Below are 18039 nucleotides of genomic sequence, written 5' to 3' on the forward strand. Positions count from 1 at the left end.
AGATAGTGTAGCTCCAGTAGTAAACGGTTTAACAATGCAAATTCCATCGTCTTGTAAAAGATAACAATGTGTGGACTTCAGGGTATTTATCGTGGCTTTTATAGCTGAATTTAGTGCCACAAAGTCCACAGTAGTGCTGGACAATATTGATAAAATTCTGTATCACAATATTTTCTAAATATAGCACAGTATCACATGATGAGCAAGTTTGCCTTAATAATGTTAATGAACTCACTTTTCCTGTATGCTGGTCCTCTGTGCTAAAATAATCTCTTAAAAACCTGATATTGCTTGTTTTCATTCATCTCTTCTGCTTCTGTTAATGTTTGGTGAGGGAACTTTACTATTTTTTTCGTTTTCATGTATTCTGATCTGGGCCTGTGCAAGTAAAAGGTATCTTTTACCACATGTCTACTCAAATAATTAACCATGGTAAACGGTTAAACCAAGCAGGAATGTAATTTTGGTAACTTTGCGATGGCCTGAAGCAACTGCAAAAGTGTACACAGTGATAATGTGTGAGGTGAGGCTGAATGTCAAATAAAACAGCTTAATAATATCATAGTGTATTGTCTTCTTTAGTTTGGCCGCTTAACTTAACCTGATGCCTTCTTCGCCAAGATCATTGGTGTTCAAATAGGACCATTTCGGCTGATTTGAGAACAGAGGCATGTTTTTAAGTTGAACCGAAGCTGTTTTGTCTGAAACTTGATGCTGAAGTCTGAGACTGTCCTAATACACTCACCATAACATTGGCTTTTTGTACAGGCGTGATGTCTATCTACTGCAATGTCACACAGAATACAGGTTAATACATTTCCGCTATCAATTCATCAATATCAATTTTCTGAAAAATAAAAATCAACATTGTGCGACACCAATTTCCAATGGAACTAATTGGTCAATAAATCAAAAAAGACAGTATGTTTTCCAACACTAGCCCATGATAGAAACGTAATTTCATTTGACACACACATTATCTCAGTATTTATTTAGTTGTTTCACCTTAAGTTATTTTTGTCATGAAGACAGATTTTCTGCTTTTTTAGGAATCCCATATTAGCCAGAGCATTACTTTTCCATTCACCCTCCCATTCAGTTATGTACCTATATGTGTGTGCATGCAGCTGTACTACTTTCACAGATCTTTATTTGGTAAAGTTTAGGGCATTATCAATAACACACACAAATATACTAAGACAGACCTCATTAGGATCATAACATGTTACATTCATGAATTGGAGCTTTAGTTAAGCGCAGAAATACTTGTGGTGAAAGCGATAATAAAAGCACATAGTGAGTTCAGCAGACATGGAGAGGGTAAGAAAGAGAAGTGTAGGCTCCAAAGAGGTGACAATGTTATTATTCATGAATCACAGGAGAGCAGTCACTCACAATGACACATGAGCTCCCTTTCTCTCTTTCTTTCTCTTGGTGTCTCGCATCTGTGTCTGTGTCTCTCAAACTCTCTTTTACTTGGAATATGCATTCAGTCACACATTATAGAGGCACTTTACTCTGGAGACTCTGTGCTTCCATAAATTCACCTTCCTGCTTGTGGTTCTTCAGCTCCTGTGTGTCAACCATTCCAGTTTAGCAAAGCCCCTCCTATCCTCCTTCAGTCATATGTCTATGTAAAGCAGCAGGCTATATTAGGCTGCATTAAGCTACTCAATAGCAGCGCTTCGCTGATGCACCTCTTATCTGATAACTTACACAAGCAGAAAACAATGTCACTGTGCTAAATGAAACCTGATAACAATGCTGCAGTGTCTCTAGTTGTCTCCCTTAGCCAAAAAAGAAAAACTACTCTGCCACACCGGTCTGTTACTGAAACATTTGAATTGCAATTCGGAGGGCAAAGCATTAGTGTGTCACTGTATGTGAAGGGTTTAAATGTGGCTTTAGAGCCTTCTGTAGCGAACAAACTCTGACAGCACACTTGGAGAAGGAACATTTTGCTTGCTATGCTAATAGGGGTGCTCAATATGTTGGCCCTTGATATATTTGCCAGTGAATGGAAAAATTTGATTAGTTTAATCAGTCTGATATTTATAGCTGGTCATTACAATTAATAATGTAGACTTTTAAAGTTCCAAAGTCTTTTTAGTCTGATTTTAATTGTATGTGTTAGAGAGATCAGGGTACAAACTAATGCAGTGTCAAATATAGCACAGACCTTTTAGGTAGTTTAACCAATTCTGGCAGAGCATGCTTTTAATTCATCTTCCTATAGCAATACCTCCTGCCAATTTTCACTTTTTCCATCAAATATTACTTGAAATTCACCCTGGAGATGAAACTTTTCCTCATAAATGTTTTTTGATTCCTGAATTGTATGTAAAAGTTGCAAAAACTCACACATGCATTGTTTTAATCACCCTCTTGGTTGCTGTAATGTAGCAGCGTTTTGAAACATATAACTTGCAGCAAGAGCTTGCCACACTAAAGTACAATATCTTCATGTCAGAGTTACATTTTAATTCAGTGTAGTACAACTAGACTCTTAAAGTAAACTAGAAATTAGAGAAGCCTGTACCACCCCACCACCAAATATAAAACACTAATGTTTTAATGTGTATACACCTATTTTTTGAAACCTATAACAGATGTCATTTAAAGTTAGAGACAGCAGATTGTCAATTGTTGTGTATTACTATGGATGTTCCTCTATGGTTTTCTATTCCTATTTACTAAGATAAGTATTGATATGCATCCACTGAAAGAAAGATAAGTATCCACTGAAATTCAACTGCTGTAAACAGCATGTGTGTGGTACAACTTGTAAAGACTGTGAACAAGATGATATGGATGGATAAGTTATTTTTGTTTAGCAATGTTAGTGATGCAGTTTTAATTGATGCAGTATTTTTGGAACTAGAAGCTATGATCATTTATCCTGGAGAGCCACAACCTTGCAGCTGTTCCTTCTAGAACACACCTATTTCATATCAACTCTTCACAAAAGTCTAAAGCTCATGTTGTTAGAAGATAGAATTTTGGATGGAATCAAAAATTTTTGTCAAATAAGAGGTGGTCTGATGCCCTATTGCCAGAGGCAGTACATGAAGACATGTTTGTGTGTGACTCTACATAAGGCAAGTTTTGGCACGCCTGCTCTGCCTCAGAAGACCGTGGGTGCTTGGCCCCCTTCCCAAAGCATTTTGCTAAGGCTGCTGTGAAACAAAACAGGTTTGAATCTCTGCAGACCCCATGCCCTTCCTGTGTGTCTGTCTACATCCGCCGGTGAAGATTCTGTGAGTAAGTTAGCACCAGCTCGGTTGTTCTGCCGGTGTCATCTGTCTTCAGAGGCATGCCTTCACAGGCAGGCCTGTTAATGAACGCTTGGCCTGAGGAACTGTGGCTCCATCAACACCTTTTTATTCTTTTGATCTTAAATTAGCATGTTTTGCACACAGTGATGTTGCCACAACTTGGTTCTTATTGACACCCACAAAGAGCTTTTTATGTTGGCTGACCAAACAATACTGCAATAATAATGATAATAATGCTAATGATAATACTAATAATAATAAAAGGTTGCTGTTTCAGACCACATAGCAAATAGTTAGATAAATGAATAATTTACTCATAATAAATCTCACTCATTTCCAAAAGATCACTCTTTTTCATTCTTTTTTGTCTCTCTCCCCCTCTCTGTCTGATGTGCTTCTCTCACTCGTCACCCTCATTGTTTGTGGTCTTACTCCATCAGTAGCATTTGAACTGCGATGAGTGGGTGAAGGCCTGTGTTCTTCTCTTTTAAAACGGCACCATCACCTTAGAGTAGCAGATCAGATAAGATTCATGTGTAATGATGGTGATGTCAATGATGCTTATCTCTTCTGAAGGAAATGTCTTGCCAGGTAACATCTAGCCAAACTGGACACTTTTTACAGTTGATATCCAGTACAAGTTGGGATTTTCCAATCAAGTTTCCACCCTGATTCCAATACGAGTCATTTAATATTCAGTCCCATTCTGGTATTTTTCTCACAGATTGATATCATAGACTAGTTAGGTCATTGGCACATACCTTAGCATACAAATTAAATTTGTTTTTCTAATTTGAATGTACTTGAATATGAGCTGTCTTTGCTACTATTGAAACTTTTGAAATCAGTGTTTTTAAAAAAGAACATTATTTTGATATGTTAGTCCTGTGCAATTTCACAAGTTTCAAATAAATAATGGGAATCTGCTGTAAAAAGCCGTAAAAAACAAACAAACAAACAAAAAAAAAAACAATGCATTTGACATGGTTTTCCTTGTGTTGATCTCATCTTGAGGTGAAAAAAAATCTAGTCATCCCAATATATTTTATAATAAATGATGAAACGGCTATAAATGTCTTCTCGTATTCTGTTTTTACATTATGTAGAAGACAAATGAGTCCAAACTGTTGAACCATGGTGTTTGGCTGGGGTCTTAAGTTTAGCTCTTGGAGAGCTGGGTCCAGCAGTTTGGTGATTTCCTTGCTTCCCTTTTCAACTAATCTGTTAATTGCTGGGTTTAGTAGGTGCATTACAGCAGAGAAATCACCAAACATTCCTAAACACCAGCCCTTCAGGACTGGAACTGAAGAGTTTTGTCATAAATAGGGTAGACTTAAAATACATTAAAATGACTAAAGCTTAATCCACTTTATATTAGAAATGCTATGTATCTAGGTTTTTAATGATGTTTTTATTTGATCTTTTACAACACTTTAATATTCTAAGTTGCTCTAACATCTTTTCTGTGCTTTGAATGTGTTGTTACAGCTAAGTGTGTAATGAGCTCTGAAAGTTATTCATTTTATGTGTGTGCCAGTTGAACCGTGTTTTGGGACAGGTGACTAGCTTTACCACAGTTGCAACACTGGCATTGCAGGTATTTTAAGTGGCAACTGGGCTATTTTTATTTGTTTTTTTTTTTTCTCCTTAAAGTAGTTCCAAGCCACAGATATTTAAATCACTAGCCAAGTTTTGAAATGTTCCTCATAGCCAGTGGTTAGCAGTGGCTTAAAAAGCACAATGGATAAAGTAGCCTTAAGAAAAGATAAGGGTTGGGTTAAGCTTAATATTGCCAATATGGATCCAGTAAAATATGCCTTGGTCTTAGCAACGGACTCAAGATATGCCTCAGTGCATGCATTTCTCTGTGCATCCATATGGGTCTGTTTGCATTTCACATGTGATTTTATTAGACGTATAGGAGCATTTAAGTTAAGTGCTTCACCTGCCAAGATTTATCTTTTCTTCATATATGGGTTCTTACTGCAATCTGAGTCAGAAGTGGAGCAGCTTCAGGCCCATCCTATCATGTCCTGTGCTCACTAAAGACGAGCTGAGACTAATAAAGAGCCGTTTTAGTTACACAGAGCAGGCTGCTACTCTCACTCTGAGGCTTTGCCCCAGGTTTTCTTCCCACAACTAAAAGGTTGTGTTATTACTTGAAGTGTCATGACTTGAAACTTTAGTCCTGTTGTTTGAGAACAGTGTTTTGAAGGATTAGTAAGTGGTACATTTGTTTTCTTTGACACAGTTTCATGTGCAGCGAACTTCCTTGAATGTGATCAAGTTTTATTAAAGCAACAATGGCACTATTGAATGTGATCAGGGATGATGCATGCTTGGTGGTCTCAAACCTGTGATTCAAATAAACAAAGCAGGATGTCCAGATTTGGCAGCGAGAGGGAGGAGGTGCCAGAACATATGAATGGGACGACAATCAAACAAGCTCTGATGCTTGGTTGTATGTCGTCTGTACTGTTTTTTTCTGTGATGTTCATGTACAGTGATATTGTTTTGAGCAATATATTTGATAGATCCATGAGACAATGCATAAAACTATGGTGTATCTGTTTCTAAACAGTTCTTCAGACTGATTAAGAATGCAGTCCCTAAAATAATAATAATAATAATGCTGTCTGTGTACAGTACTGTGTCTTGTTCTCATTGGTATTATTTTAGGAGAGGAAAATGCTCCACTAAACATGTTGAAACAGTAAGGCTAGCTCTTTTTTTGTATAAGTGAAGACATTTGAGTTTGAAATCAAAAAATGAATGAGACAACAGATGAGAATTTCAGCTTTCATTTCCTGATATTTACATTCAGATGTGTTAAACAATTTAGAACATAGCACCTTTTTTTGTTTAAACCCACCCAACACAACAAATGACTTGTGAGGGGTGTAAGATTTTAGACTGGCCACGTCAGTCACCAGACCTTAACCCAACCAAACATGACTTCCACCTCCTGAAGAGGAAACTAAGGGGAGAAACCCCAAAAACAAAGAACAACTCAGAGAAGCTGCAGTAAAAGCCTAGAAAAGCATCACCAAAAAAAAAAAAATGTATCAGTAACCACAGTCTGCCACACTGATTCCAGCTAATTAGCTTTGGTTTTTAAAGTTTGGAACTAAGCTCTGCAGAAAATTAGAGCTCCTTGCCATTCCAGGTTTTCAGAGGAGGCTGTATACCAAGTTTCTAAAAGGTTCTTCTTGCTTACAGTAGCAGCACTGAGGAAACATGGGTTTATTAACTTTGCTGATATAAATATTAACAATCTGATTTTGTGATAGCACGATACATCTGGAAAACATGCTGAATTTTATCAGTATCCCCTAACTCTACTGTAGCCACACATCAACATTCCCTGTCTCTCTTTCCCTCTCTGTTCTACCATCCGACATTTATTCTCATCTTTGGCCTGACCCTGTAGTTATGCTCTGTAGGGAAATAAATGGTGCTTTCAAAAGAGAGGCCTTGTGCTGTGGTCTTGCACCATCCAGGAATATTATCACCATTTGTCTGCAGTGAATTTTTTTCTCCCGCCTTGAGTGTATGTGACACATGTGGGAGTGATAAAGTCTTTTTATTTAACATAGTCATGTGTTTATCGTATGCCTGCAAAGAGCATGTAAACAAGCTCTAGTGAGTGACAGAATTCACAAAGAATAATATGTACTAAGCACTGATGTAATTCATTTTTACTGGACCATTTTTCAGCATCTGTTTATTTATGAGAAAATCTGTAAGGGATGAAGGGAGATAAATTCTGCCCTGTATTGTCTGTTTTTCAAATAGCTGCCTGGGACTGCAAGTAAGTTTAAATGCATGTGTAAAGGAACTTAAAGTTCATTCTGAAATCTTCAGGGATGTGAACTTCAGCAGCTCATTATTCTCACATATTCTTCCTGCTGCAGATTGTCTGCAGTAACAGCACTCTTCATCACTTAAGCATAAATTGAAACATATTGTCGCTGTATTGCAAGAATATGGTATCTCTGCTTAAAAGCTCATTTACATCATATGCAGAACATTATTAGAAATAATCCAAAAATACTTGGAAAACTGTGTTTTACATTAAATTCTATAAGAATGTTTTTTTTTAATGCTAATGTAAAGTTGCAATTTTTTTGTTCCAACAGCGATGGTTTGTAAATGTTTTCATGGTAAATATTTTCATGTTATCACAGCCATGATGAACTCAAAAGGGCTGGTGAATACATAGTATGTTTAGAAGGTTTAATAGCACTTGCATAGAATTTCAAACTTACAAAAACTTTCCAAAATGCAAAGGCAGTTTAGTTTTCTCTGATATGGTCCCTTTATTATCACCCTGGCTGGCCATTTTATACTTAATTGATTTTCTTCTTTCTCAGCTAGACCTAGTCCTGTTATATCAGTTCCTAAGTGGTGTGTGGAAATTTGGCTCCCTCCTGAAAATCTTAGTACCTCAAAAAAATACATAGATTTTCTGCAGCTTAGTCTTGGAGAGTTTTCCCCATTTAATTTCAATTTCCCAACTGGAGAAAGATTAAGCCTCCTGATCTTAAATCCGTGTGTAAGTAGCACGGTCTGAATGGCTTCACTTCATTATGGGAAGGAGGAAGATGGTCAGTGGCGCATGTAGCTCTGCTGCAGAATTTGTTCCCATATTTGCTGATTCTCGTTGTGGGTTTGTGGCCAGAAAATGTCTTCCAGATATGCTGGCAAACTCGGGTGAACTCGTCGACTTCAAAGACCTCATGAGAAAATTTCTCTCGCTGTCTTTCTCTCTCTCGCTCTCTCTTCATCTCTCTCTCTCGCTCTCTCTTTATCTCTCTCTCTCGCTCTCGATCTCTCTTGCGCTCGTGCTCTTTCGCTCTTGGTTGTTTTAGCAAATATTATCTGAAATAAATCTTATATTTCTTTTCAAGCTGCCAGGAAAGGTTGCTTTTTTTAAGCATGAATATTTTTGTGTGGGCAAGTATTTTTCACATTTAAATGCTAGAGCTAGTCTCAGGACTATAGCTGTGATGGTGAAAGTACTTCCGTTCATCCTTTGGGCCAAATGTTCTTTTCAGGTTTCTGAATTGCTACTTTGTTTGGTTCGTTCCTTCAGGGATAGAATGGTTTGAAGTCATTCTGAATATGCCAGAACAAGAAATAAACAGTAAGAGGCAGAATGACTATTGGAAGCAGTTAGATACAGGAGGAGCAGTATATGTTGTTATTGTGGTAAATTATGTGACAGTACATTTTCTCAGTATATTGTGGGTATTGTCAGTAATTGTAACACTGAACAACTGCATGGCTCATAAAAAGACAAATCATGGAGAACCTGTAGACAACAACCAGTCTACAGTCACTACATAAACTACATGAGTAACTGATTTGATATCAGGCTGTTTGGCCTTATTTATTTTATTTTCAACCAGTTAGTTAAGGTTTCTTCCCATTTCTTCTTAATACTCTTCTTCATAATTCACTTTTGGAAGACAATTTTACAACTTTGGAAAGTTTTTATGGACACTCCCTGTATTGCAGCTTTCTAGGAGAATTGCAAATTGCAAATGCAAAAAGTGTCATTGCAATATAAATGAACTGTTAAGAATAAAATCCTCACTGACATTAGAAAAAACACTCATTTTATTTACCCCAAATCTTCTACTTCAGTAACTCCTACTACTACACTCTTCAGTGCTCCTCATCACATCATCATGAATGATCGTATCTGTGTGTTCATAATTTCTTACATCACATTCATGAATAATTCACAGTGAACTGTGTTTGCAGCTTAGCTTTGCCATACTGTTGAATTTTAAATGTCTGTGGTCAAGTTACATTTTGTTGATTTAAGTGAAAATAAAATGCATCCTCTACAGTTAATAAACTTAAAAATGGCAAACTGCACAGCTTCTCTTTGCTTGCCTATATTAGAATATTGTGAAAATATAAAATACAATGCTCAAAAAAATAAAGGGAACACTCAAATAACACATCCTAGATCTGAATGAATGAAACATTCTCATTGAATACTTTGTTCTGTACCAAGCTGAATGTGCTGACAACAAAATCACACAGAAATCATCATTGGAAATCAAATTTATTAACCAATGAAGGCCTGGATTTGGAGTCACACACAAAATTAAAGTGGAAAAACACACTAAAGGCTGATCCAACTTTGATGCAATGTCCTTAAAACAAGTCAAAATGAGGCTCAGTATTGTGTGTGGCCTCCATGTGCCTGTATGACCTCCCTACAATGCCTGGGCATGCTCCTGATGAGGTGGCGGATGGTCTCCTGAGGGATCTCCTCCCAGACCTGGACTAAAGCATCCGCCAACTCCTGGACAATCTGTGGTGCAACATGGCGTTGGTGGATGGAGCGAGACATGATGTCCCAGATGTGCTCAATATATATAGTTCAGGTCTGGGGAATGGGCGGGCCAGTCCATAGCTTCAATGCCTTCATCTTGCAGGAACTGCTGACACACTGCAGCCACATGAGGTCTAGCATTGTCCTGCGTTAGGAGGAACCCAGTGCCAACCGCACCAGCATATGGTCTCACAAGGGGTCTGAGGATCTCATCTCGGTACCTAATGGCAGTCAGGCTACCTCTGGCGAGCACATGGAGGGCTGTGCGGCCCTCCAAAGAAATGCCACCTCACACCATTAATGACCAACTGCCAAACCGGTCATGCTGAAGGATGTTGCAGGCAGCAGGTCGCTCTCCACAGCTGTGAAGACCACAGGGCGCCAGTGGTGAATTTGCCAATCCTGGTGTTCTCAGGCAAATGGCAAGCGTCCTGCATGGTGTTGGGCTGTGAGCACAACCCCCATCTGTGGACGTCGGGCCCTAATACTGTCCTCATGAAGTCGGTTTCTAACAGTTTGTGCAGACACAGGCACGTTTGTGGCCTGCTGGAGGTAATTTTGCAGGCCTCTGGCAGTGCTCCTCCTGTTCCTCCTTGCACAAAGGCGGAGGTAGCTGTCCTGCTGCTGGGTTGTTGCCCTATTACGGCCTCCTCCACGTCTCCTGGTGTACTGGCCTGTCTCCTGGTAGCGCCTCCAGCTTCTGGACACTACGCTGACAGACACAGCAAACCTTCTTGCCACAGCTCACATTGATGTGCCATCCTGGATGAGCTGCACTACCTGAGCCACTTGTGTGGGTTGTAGAGTCCGTCTCCTGCTACCACGAGTGTGAAAGCACCACCAGCATTCAAAAGTGACCAAAACATCAGCCAGAAAGCAGAAAGGTACTGAGAAGTGGTCTGTGGTCCCCACCTGCAGAACCACTCCTTTATTGAGTGTGTCTTGCTAATCGCCAATAATTTCCACCTGTTGTCTATTCCATTTGCACAACATCATGTGAAATTGATTGTCAATCAGTGTTGCTTCCTAAGTGGACAGTTTGATTTCACAGAAGTTTGATTTACTTGGAGTTATATTGTGTTGTTTGTGTTCCCTTTATTTTTTTGAGCAGTGTATATACTGAAAGTTTTGCCCACATTTTTAAATTTACAAACCATATTTTGAGAAGTTGGGACATTTTATGAAATGCAGTAAGCAAGAATATGTGAAATGTAAATTTTTTTGAAACTTTATTTCTGACAAAAGTGCAAGGAAATTACTTTTAATGTTTAGGTTGACCAATTTGATTGTGTTGTGGAAATATAAACAAATTATCTTTTGAGGCCTGTACCATGCTCAAACACAACCATCAGACAGCATTGCATGAGAAACTGTCTCGCTGTGATGTGAAATATAGCCACGTGAGTTTTGGAGTACTTACTTTCCCACTTATTTTGGGAGTACTTTCGTTTTTGAGTACCTAAGTTGTCACTTAACAGAGTCTACCTTGGTATTGAGAAATGCAACTTGAAATGCTGTTACTCAAGGAATCAACCATGCATCAGTTCTAGACTGAAATGTTGCTGAGTTCTCTGGGACTGAACTCATTTTCCGCGCAGTACATATACAGTACTGCGCGGAAGTCTTGCACACATTTTCAAGATCTGTTTATTTGCTGAGAAAAATGTTAATATTTGAATAAACAAAATGTATAGAATATTAATGAATAATGATTTTATATGTGTGTATATATATATATATATATATATATATATATATATATATATATATATATATATATATATATATATATATAAATATATATATAGTATTCAAACCTCTCCTCGAGGAAGCCCAGTATTATATGTAGGTAAAAAGCAGCTCCTGGTATGAACAATCACTGCTTCAGTAAATTGTGCTCATGATGTATCTGATGATATTAACATCAGTTAATCAACATTGATATTAAGTCTTTGTGGCAGCTGTGAAGGTGTCAAGGAAAATATGGACCCAAGAAATTCTTGTTACTTTTTATTGTTTTTATGTTTATTTGAATTATGAATATGACTTTATTCTAATGTATATTGTGATGAACTCACTGCTTGTTAAATTTGCTTAGATGCCTAAAACCTTCGCACAGTACTGTATCTTAAGTGCAAACCTCAGAAAAAATAAATATTGTGATTGTGAAAATGTCTTCAGGTATTGTCACGCTATGTTGCCCACTCTTAAGAGTGATGAGAAGTAGAGGGTAAGAAAGAACTAGGTAGAAGGACAAGCAAGCAATAGAGTACTTAGCGAGGCTGAAACGGAGCAGGCTAGCATTGCGTTAGCATTCGACCCAAATTCCGCCCATCTTCGTCCACCTCCTCCTCCTTTTCTTCTTTGTGTGTGTGTGTGTGTGTGTGTGTGTGTGTGTGTGTGTGTGTGTGTGTGTGTGTGTGTGTGTGTTTGAGGCTATGCCAGGTTGGACGAGAGTAGTAGCGTGTGTGTCCAGCTACCAGATTCCAGCAGTTCAGCTCAACTCAGATTAGCCTAATGTGCATGTACCACCGCAGCAGCAGCAGCTAGCTGGGTTTGAGCCAGCACAGTCAGGCCCTGATTTCCTTTGGGGGGAAAATGTGTCTGCCAGTGTGTCTGTCTCTAAAATGTCATTGGAGAGAACTGTAGTGTAGCCTTAAAACCTTAAATCACACTCAGGTATCTAATTTCTAACAAAAAAGGAAAAAATATAAACATATTAGTGCTTCAATAAAGCAGTGATGGTGAAAATAAAGTTAGCAACTGAGAACGAATTGAAGTAGTGATAAAAAAGGCAGAAATGCTGATTAATAAATGGTATTTTGGGCTTGAATGAAATGCTATAGTTATAAATTGAGAGGAGTGAGCAACACCAAAGAAGTCCAGAAATGAAACACAAAAAAGTAAAGAGGACTCATGTACCTCCTTAAAATTCAGCTTAGTACAAAAAGAATTTCCTTTTTCTCACAAGCATACTTAAGTATGAGTCAAACTTCATAGTATGACTAAAACTAAAAAAAAAATCATTTGAAAGAATGTGAATCCATCGACTTTCTCCTATGTCTACATAACTAAATGCAACTGAATTATTCTGCTATCCAACTCTGGTGTACTGCATGTGTTTTCTTGCTGCATCATTGACAGTCTATGTGTGCACAAGTGTGCAGAGGTTATCTGTCATGTCACCCTCCCTTCTGACAAGCACAAACACACACAGCGGTGTAATCACACTCTTGTCACAAGCAACTGCACAGTTGAATGTTCTCATGATATTTGATCTAGCGTGACAGCTCATCTAACCCTGAATGTGCGAAGAAGATTGTACAGCACAGCTCCGTTTATTGTTCTCACGAATAATGAGGAGTAACCTACAGCAGCTCTCTCAGGCTTCACCTCAGGCTACTGTGTAGGACAGCAGTTAATAACAGCTGTAAGCTGATCGTTCTGACAAAGAGAGACTGTAAAAAAACATGAAAAGCTAAGTGTTCTGAACGTATCTTCTCAAAACATCCTTTAAATTGTCAAATATAAAAGTGAGTTTTGTTAACATAAAATGGCTATCATTTAGTACATTTAACAGCTATTTACCTAAACTGTATATTCTGCTGTATATGCTGTGAAAACACACACATATATATATATATATATATATATATATATATATATATATATATATATATATATATTGTGTGTATATATATTGTGTGTGTGTATATATATATATATATATATATATATATATATATTAGCAGATTCAGTCCTAAAAACTTACTGCACTTACTTACTGCAATCTAAAAAAAGTATATTGATTGGCTGTTACTTGAATGTCTTCAAAGCATTAAGTATTTGTTTTTTGTGGAGATAATTAATATGTGGTGCCATTAGCTTGATGCTAACAAATCACATAACCTCTAGAGAAGCTAACATTAGCGGAAATAAGCATTCATGGTAGACGGGTACATGCAGGCCATAAGGCAAAACAAAACTTTTTTTTTTTTTTTAACCATTTTCATCCTTGAATATAAAAACTTCAAAGAGGTGCGAGTTCACTGGTCGTTTTGGATAGTAAATAAAATTGGCATTGTTTGTGTTGTAGACATGGCAATGCCTGGTTCCTCTACATTGAACCATTTCAGCTTAGACCACTCTGAATGAATCTGTTTACATGACAAGGATTGAAGTTTTCAGAAAATGAAGAAAAAAAATTGGTGGAATTCCCCTTTAATCTGCAGAGCGGTTCCTCACCTATTGTTAACTCTTTCTTTCTCTCTTTCTCTCTCTCTCTCTGTAGGACCCAGGCTATTGGATCCAGGTTCACCGCTTGGAGCATGGTGATGGAGGCATCCTGGACTTGGACGATGTGCTGTGTGATGTAGCTGATGATAAAGACAGGGTGAGTCTGCTTTTTTTCCCAGAGCAGTTATCCTAACATACACTGGCGTCTTCAAGCTTGGTGTGAGAAATCTTTCTCTCATTAAGATAAGGATAAGTGCTTCCAAGTGATGATGTTTCAGTTTCACCTGCAGTGTGTGGAGTTGAATATGATGAGTGTTTGCTCTGGTGACTGAAGAGTTGCATGCAGAACTCTCATGCAACCCAATCAAATATTTACACATACCTTGTTAACGTGGCCCCTGTTACCAAGCGGGGGAGAGACCGCACAAGATAAGAAAGGAGAGGTCCAGTAGACATTGGCCACTCTAGTGTTTCCTTTGTTGTTAGTTTTCTTGTTGTAGTCTGATGCATGCCATCATCATTCTACTGCATCTAGGAATAGCCAGGATGTGGCTCATGCAGTGATGGTTATCTTATTACTTCCTGCCCTAAATTTCGTTGAGTTGTTGTAACACATTGGATTCTGTGTGTCTGAGAATGAGTGTCTATCAGGGACTAAACATAGGGGTGTGTGTGTGTGTGTGTGTCACACTGTGAATGATGCTGGGCTGATTTGTCTTCTGTCAGACCGCTCTCTTGTGCTGGTAGTCTGTTAGATTGAATGTTTTTCTCTGGTGTGGTGGCTGTTCAAAGCACAGTCATGAGCCTTCTACTGTGATGTCATCAGTTAGAAATGGTTTGAAGTTTTGTCTTTGTCTTTGAATCATTGGTCCAGTATGTATGTCCTCCCAAGAGCACTATCAGTGGTTTTGCACAGCTCTGTTCTGTGTGTGTGTATTTGTACATTTTCAGGACAAATGTGTGATGATAAGATTCTTTATAGATTTATATAGAGAATACTTGTGATATTAGTGATTGCTGTTGTTTTATTCAATATAAATGTATGTGGGGAAGATTGGGTTTTTTTTATTTTATTTTATTATTATTGTTCTTTGTATGATGCATCATAATACATATTGAACATTAATGTGCTCTTTCTCTGAGCTGGTACATGTTGAGTTGTTTTGTTTGGAAGCTAATTACTCTGTCCATTCCTGCTGGGCTCCCTCTGGCAGCTAGCATACTAATCAACTAGCGCTGATCAGCTGCTTCAGCATTTACTTTTTTTCTGCTTGGTGGTTTGTGCTCATGTGGGTTTCATGCAAATCTTGTTTGTTCAAATTCATATTTTATAAGAGGTCCAAACAGCACCAAACGAGCGGAAACGTGCCTTTGAATGATGTGAGTGCTAGCGTTTAAAATAGCATTTTAAATGCATTAGAGCTGCAGGTCTGCCAAAGTGTGTTATGCAACTCTGAATACATCACCCCTAAGAACAGTGGGGACGCCTTCTGGGCTGCTGCCCATTGCTCTCTGAAGAAGAAATTAGCGTGGTAGTGAAAGAGCAGAAGGCTTCCATGCATTTCAGAGCTTGTAAAGCTGATGTGCTTTAGTGTGCTCAGTGGGTGAGGACGTTGTGGCATTCAGCCTAATGTTTCTCTGCAAAAGTACTTTCATCATTTAGGGAAGGACAGTATGGCAAAAGTGTAATACCAAAATACTAGTTATTTTGGTGCTGTTTCACGTACTGCAATCCTACAATAATGCTGTTCACTTTTGTGTGCTGATGATGTGCAAATAAGCTCAGAAAAACATATTGTAGTGCAGTTAATCATGAGAACATCTCTTCATCCCTTCCATCAGTGTTAACAAAAATGTTTCAAATCTAATTAACTTGTGTTAATGTAGTGCAGTGCTCTGAATGAGTACTTTTGTTTAAAATAATACAAAATAGGACTATCACAATGACTTTCTTAAACCTGATTACTTGATTAAAATGGGCAATCTTGATACGTTGGCCCTTTAATAGGGGTGTAACAATTCTCCAAATCTGTGGTTCAGTTCAGATCTCAATTTTTGAACCTTAGTTTGGTTCATACCTTTTCTTTTTTTGCTTTTTTGGAGAGGGGGCTAGGGAGTAAATTACAAAAATAGGGTAAACAAATTCCTGGGTTTTATTAAATCACCAACAATTTGGAACTCTAAAGAGAAGAACACTAAAGAACATGGTATACAGCTTTCCTTAAGTTAAAAGGAGTAATGATTTTGTGATTTATGTGTTATGTTAATTGTGAGATGAAAATGAGTTTTGTTTGTATTAACATAATGAGAGCTCAGCAGACCGGAGGGGACACGAGACCATGGACATTTGTATTGCAGTTTTGGTCTTGTTTTCAGAATCATTTCACACCTACACTTTACATGAAGATTATTATTATTGTTTATTTATTATTTTTTTTACCCAATTTTCTCCCCAATTTAGTCGTTTCCACTTCCACCTGCTACTTAGGGCTCCCCCAATCACACGATGCTATCAACGCTAGGAGGGTGAAGGCTAGCACAGGCTTCCTCCAAGACCTATGAAACCAGCCACCACTTCTTTTCGAACTGCTGCTTACACAACATCACTGGACAGCCGAACGCGCTCGGAGGAAAGTGCCAACCACCAGATCTATTATGTCAGCTAACAGATGCCTGCGCTGACTAGCATCACGTTGAGTGATGGATGGAGAAGAGGGGCCATCCTACCCACCCAGAGAGAGCGAAGCCAATTGTGCTCTCTTGGACTCCCGGCTACGGACGGCTGTAGCATCACCAGAGATCGAACTCGCGATCTCCTGATGATAGGGCCAATGCTTAGACGGTTGTACCACTTGGGAGCCCTGAAGTTTCATATTTTAATATCCCCTACTGCTCTCTCTTACAATAAGAAACAGTTTGATGGATACTTTTTATGTGTTGTATTTTGTTAATGTAGTCATTTTAAAGTCTCTTTAAGTTATCTTTTCTAAGAATGTATTTTATAATATTTTAAAAAGCTGTGCAGATTTCTTTAAAGTAAATTTTCATTGTTTAGAAAATAATAATGAAAAAAATATATTAACCCTCATAATAGTCTTGGGTACTTGATAAGCCATACTAATATAGTTGATCGTGAACGATATTAGCATCTTACATATGGGTCAGACAGGTTAAATGGTGAGAAGGTCAAAGATAAAGCCTTACCTCTCTGGATAAACAGTTTGAATGTGAACATGCAGGGGTATGTTCTGCAAATCATGCCATTAACCGTGGGTGTCTGTATATGTTAGCTGTGTTTATAGATGAGAGACAGGAATTCATACAGGTGTGTGTTTGTGTGTATGTTTGAGAGCTGTTCCTCTCATCCTGGGAAAAGTGGGCTCTTTTATTTGCCGGCTGCCATGGTGATGTTTCTGCTAGGAATTGGGGACGTAGACACACACACACACACACACACACACACAAACACACACACACACACACACACACACATCTGCAGCACTGCTGTGTGAGATGCCTCTGAGGATTACACCACACCCCCACACTCCTCCTCCTTCTTCATGCTTTTCTAGCCTCCCTTTTCTCTTTTCACCCTCTTGTTGGCTCATTTTCTCCTAGCCTCACCTCTCATCCCTTCCTACTGTGCACTTCTTTATTTTTGCTTTCAAGAAATACTCTGACATTTTTTAACCTGCTGCATCTGTAGTATATGCTCTGGACAATTCTATACTATTGACAGTAGTTTGGATACATTTCTGTGAATTTAGTAAAAGAGCTAAAAACATGTTCACTGAAAGAACATTTAGAATTGAAGACAGTGGGCAGGTGGAGTTGCCAGGGGGCAGATGTGAAGGGAAGTTCACTCCTGTCAAGGGTATGCCCCTTTTAAAACCCACCCTCAACTTTTTATAGTCCATGCTCATTCAGAGTAATCCAACACAAGTAAAACAAGCTGTAAAGCAAACACTATTATTAGCTAATGGGACTGTTCTTCCTTTTCAAGAGCTTGTTTTATTAGAGCAAACAATAGGCTTGCATAGTGTTGATGAGCATCACCCCCTATGTTAAGCTCTGCCTTCACAAAGCATTGGATTGATTTACAAATGTGATTTTTTTTTTTTTTTTTTTTCCCTCACCCTTGTAGGTACCATCAACATTTCACATAAACATGTCCAG

At 38.3% G+C, this 18039-nt stretch overlaps 1 protein-coding gene across 3 annotated transcripts in view; it reads left to right on the top strand.

Moving 5' to 3' along the window:
• Positions 1–18039, top strand: part of pard3aa (par-3 family cell polarity regulator alpha, a) — a 521056-nt gene that overhangs the window by 51797 nt on the left and 451220 nt on the right. For all 3 annotated transcript variants that reach the window (XM_037537061.1, XM_017704401.2, XM_017704387.2), the window contains exon 2: positions 13919–14020. In XM_037537061.1, coding sequence (XP_037392958.1) covers positions 13919–14020 — 102 coding nt within the window. The remainder of the gene's footprint in view (positions 1–13918; positions 14021–18039) is intronic.

Source organism: Pygocentrus nattereri, chromosome 3 (assembly GCF_015220715.1).
Source record: "Pygocentrus nattereri isolate fPygNat1 chromosome 3, fPygNat1.pri, whole genome shotgun sequence".
NCBI lineage: Eukaryota > Metazoa > Chordata > Actinopteri > Characiformes > Serrasalmidae > Pygocentrus > Pygocentrus nattereri.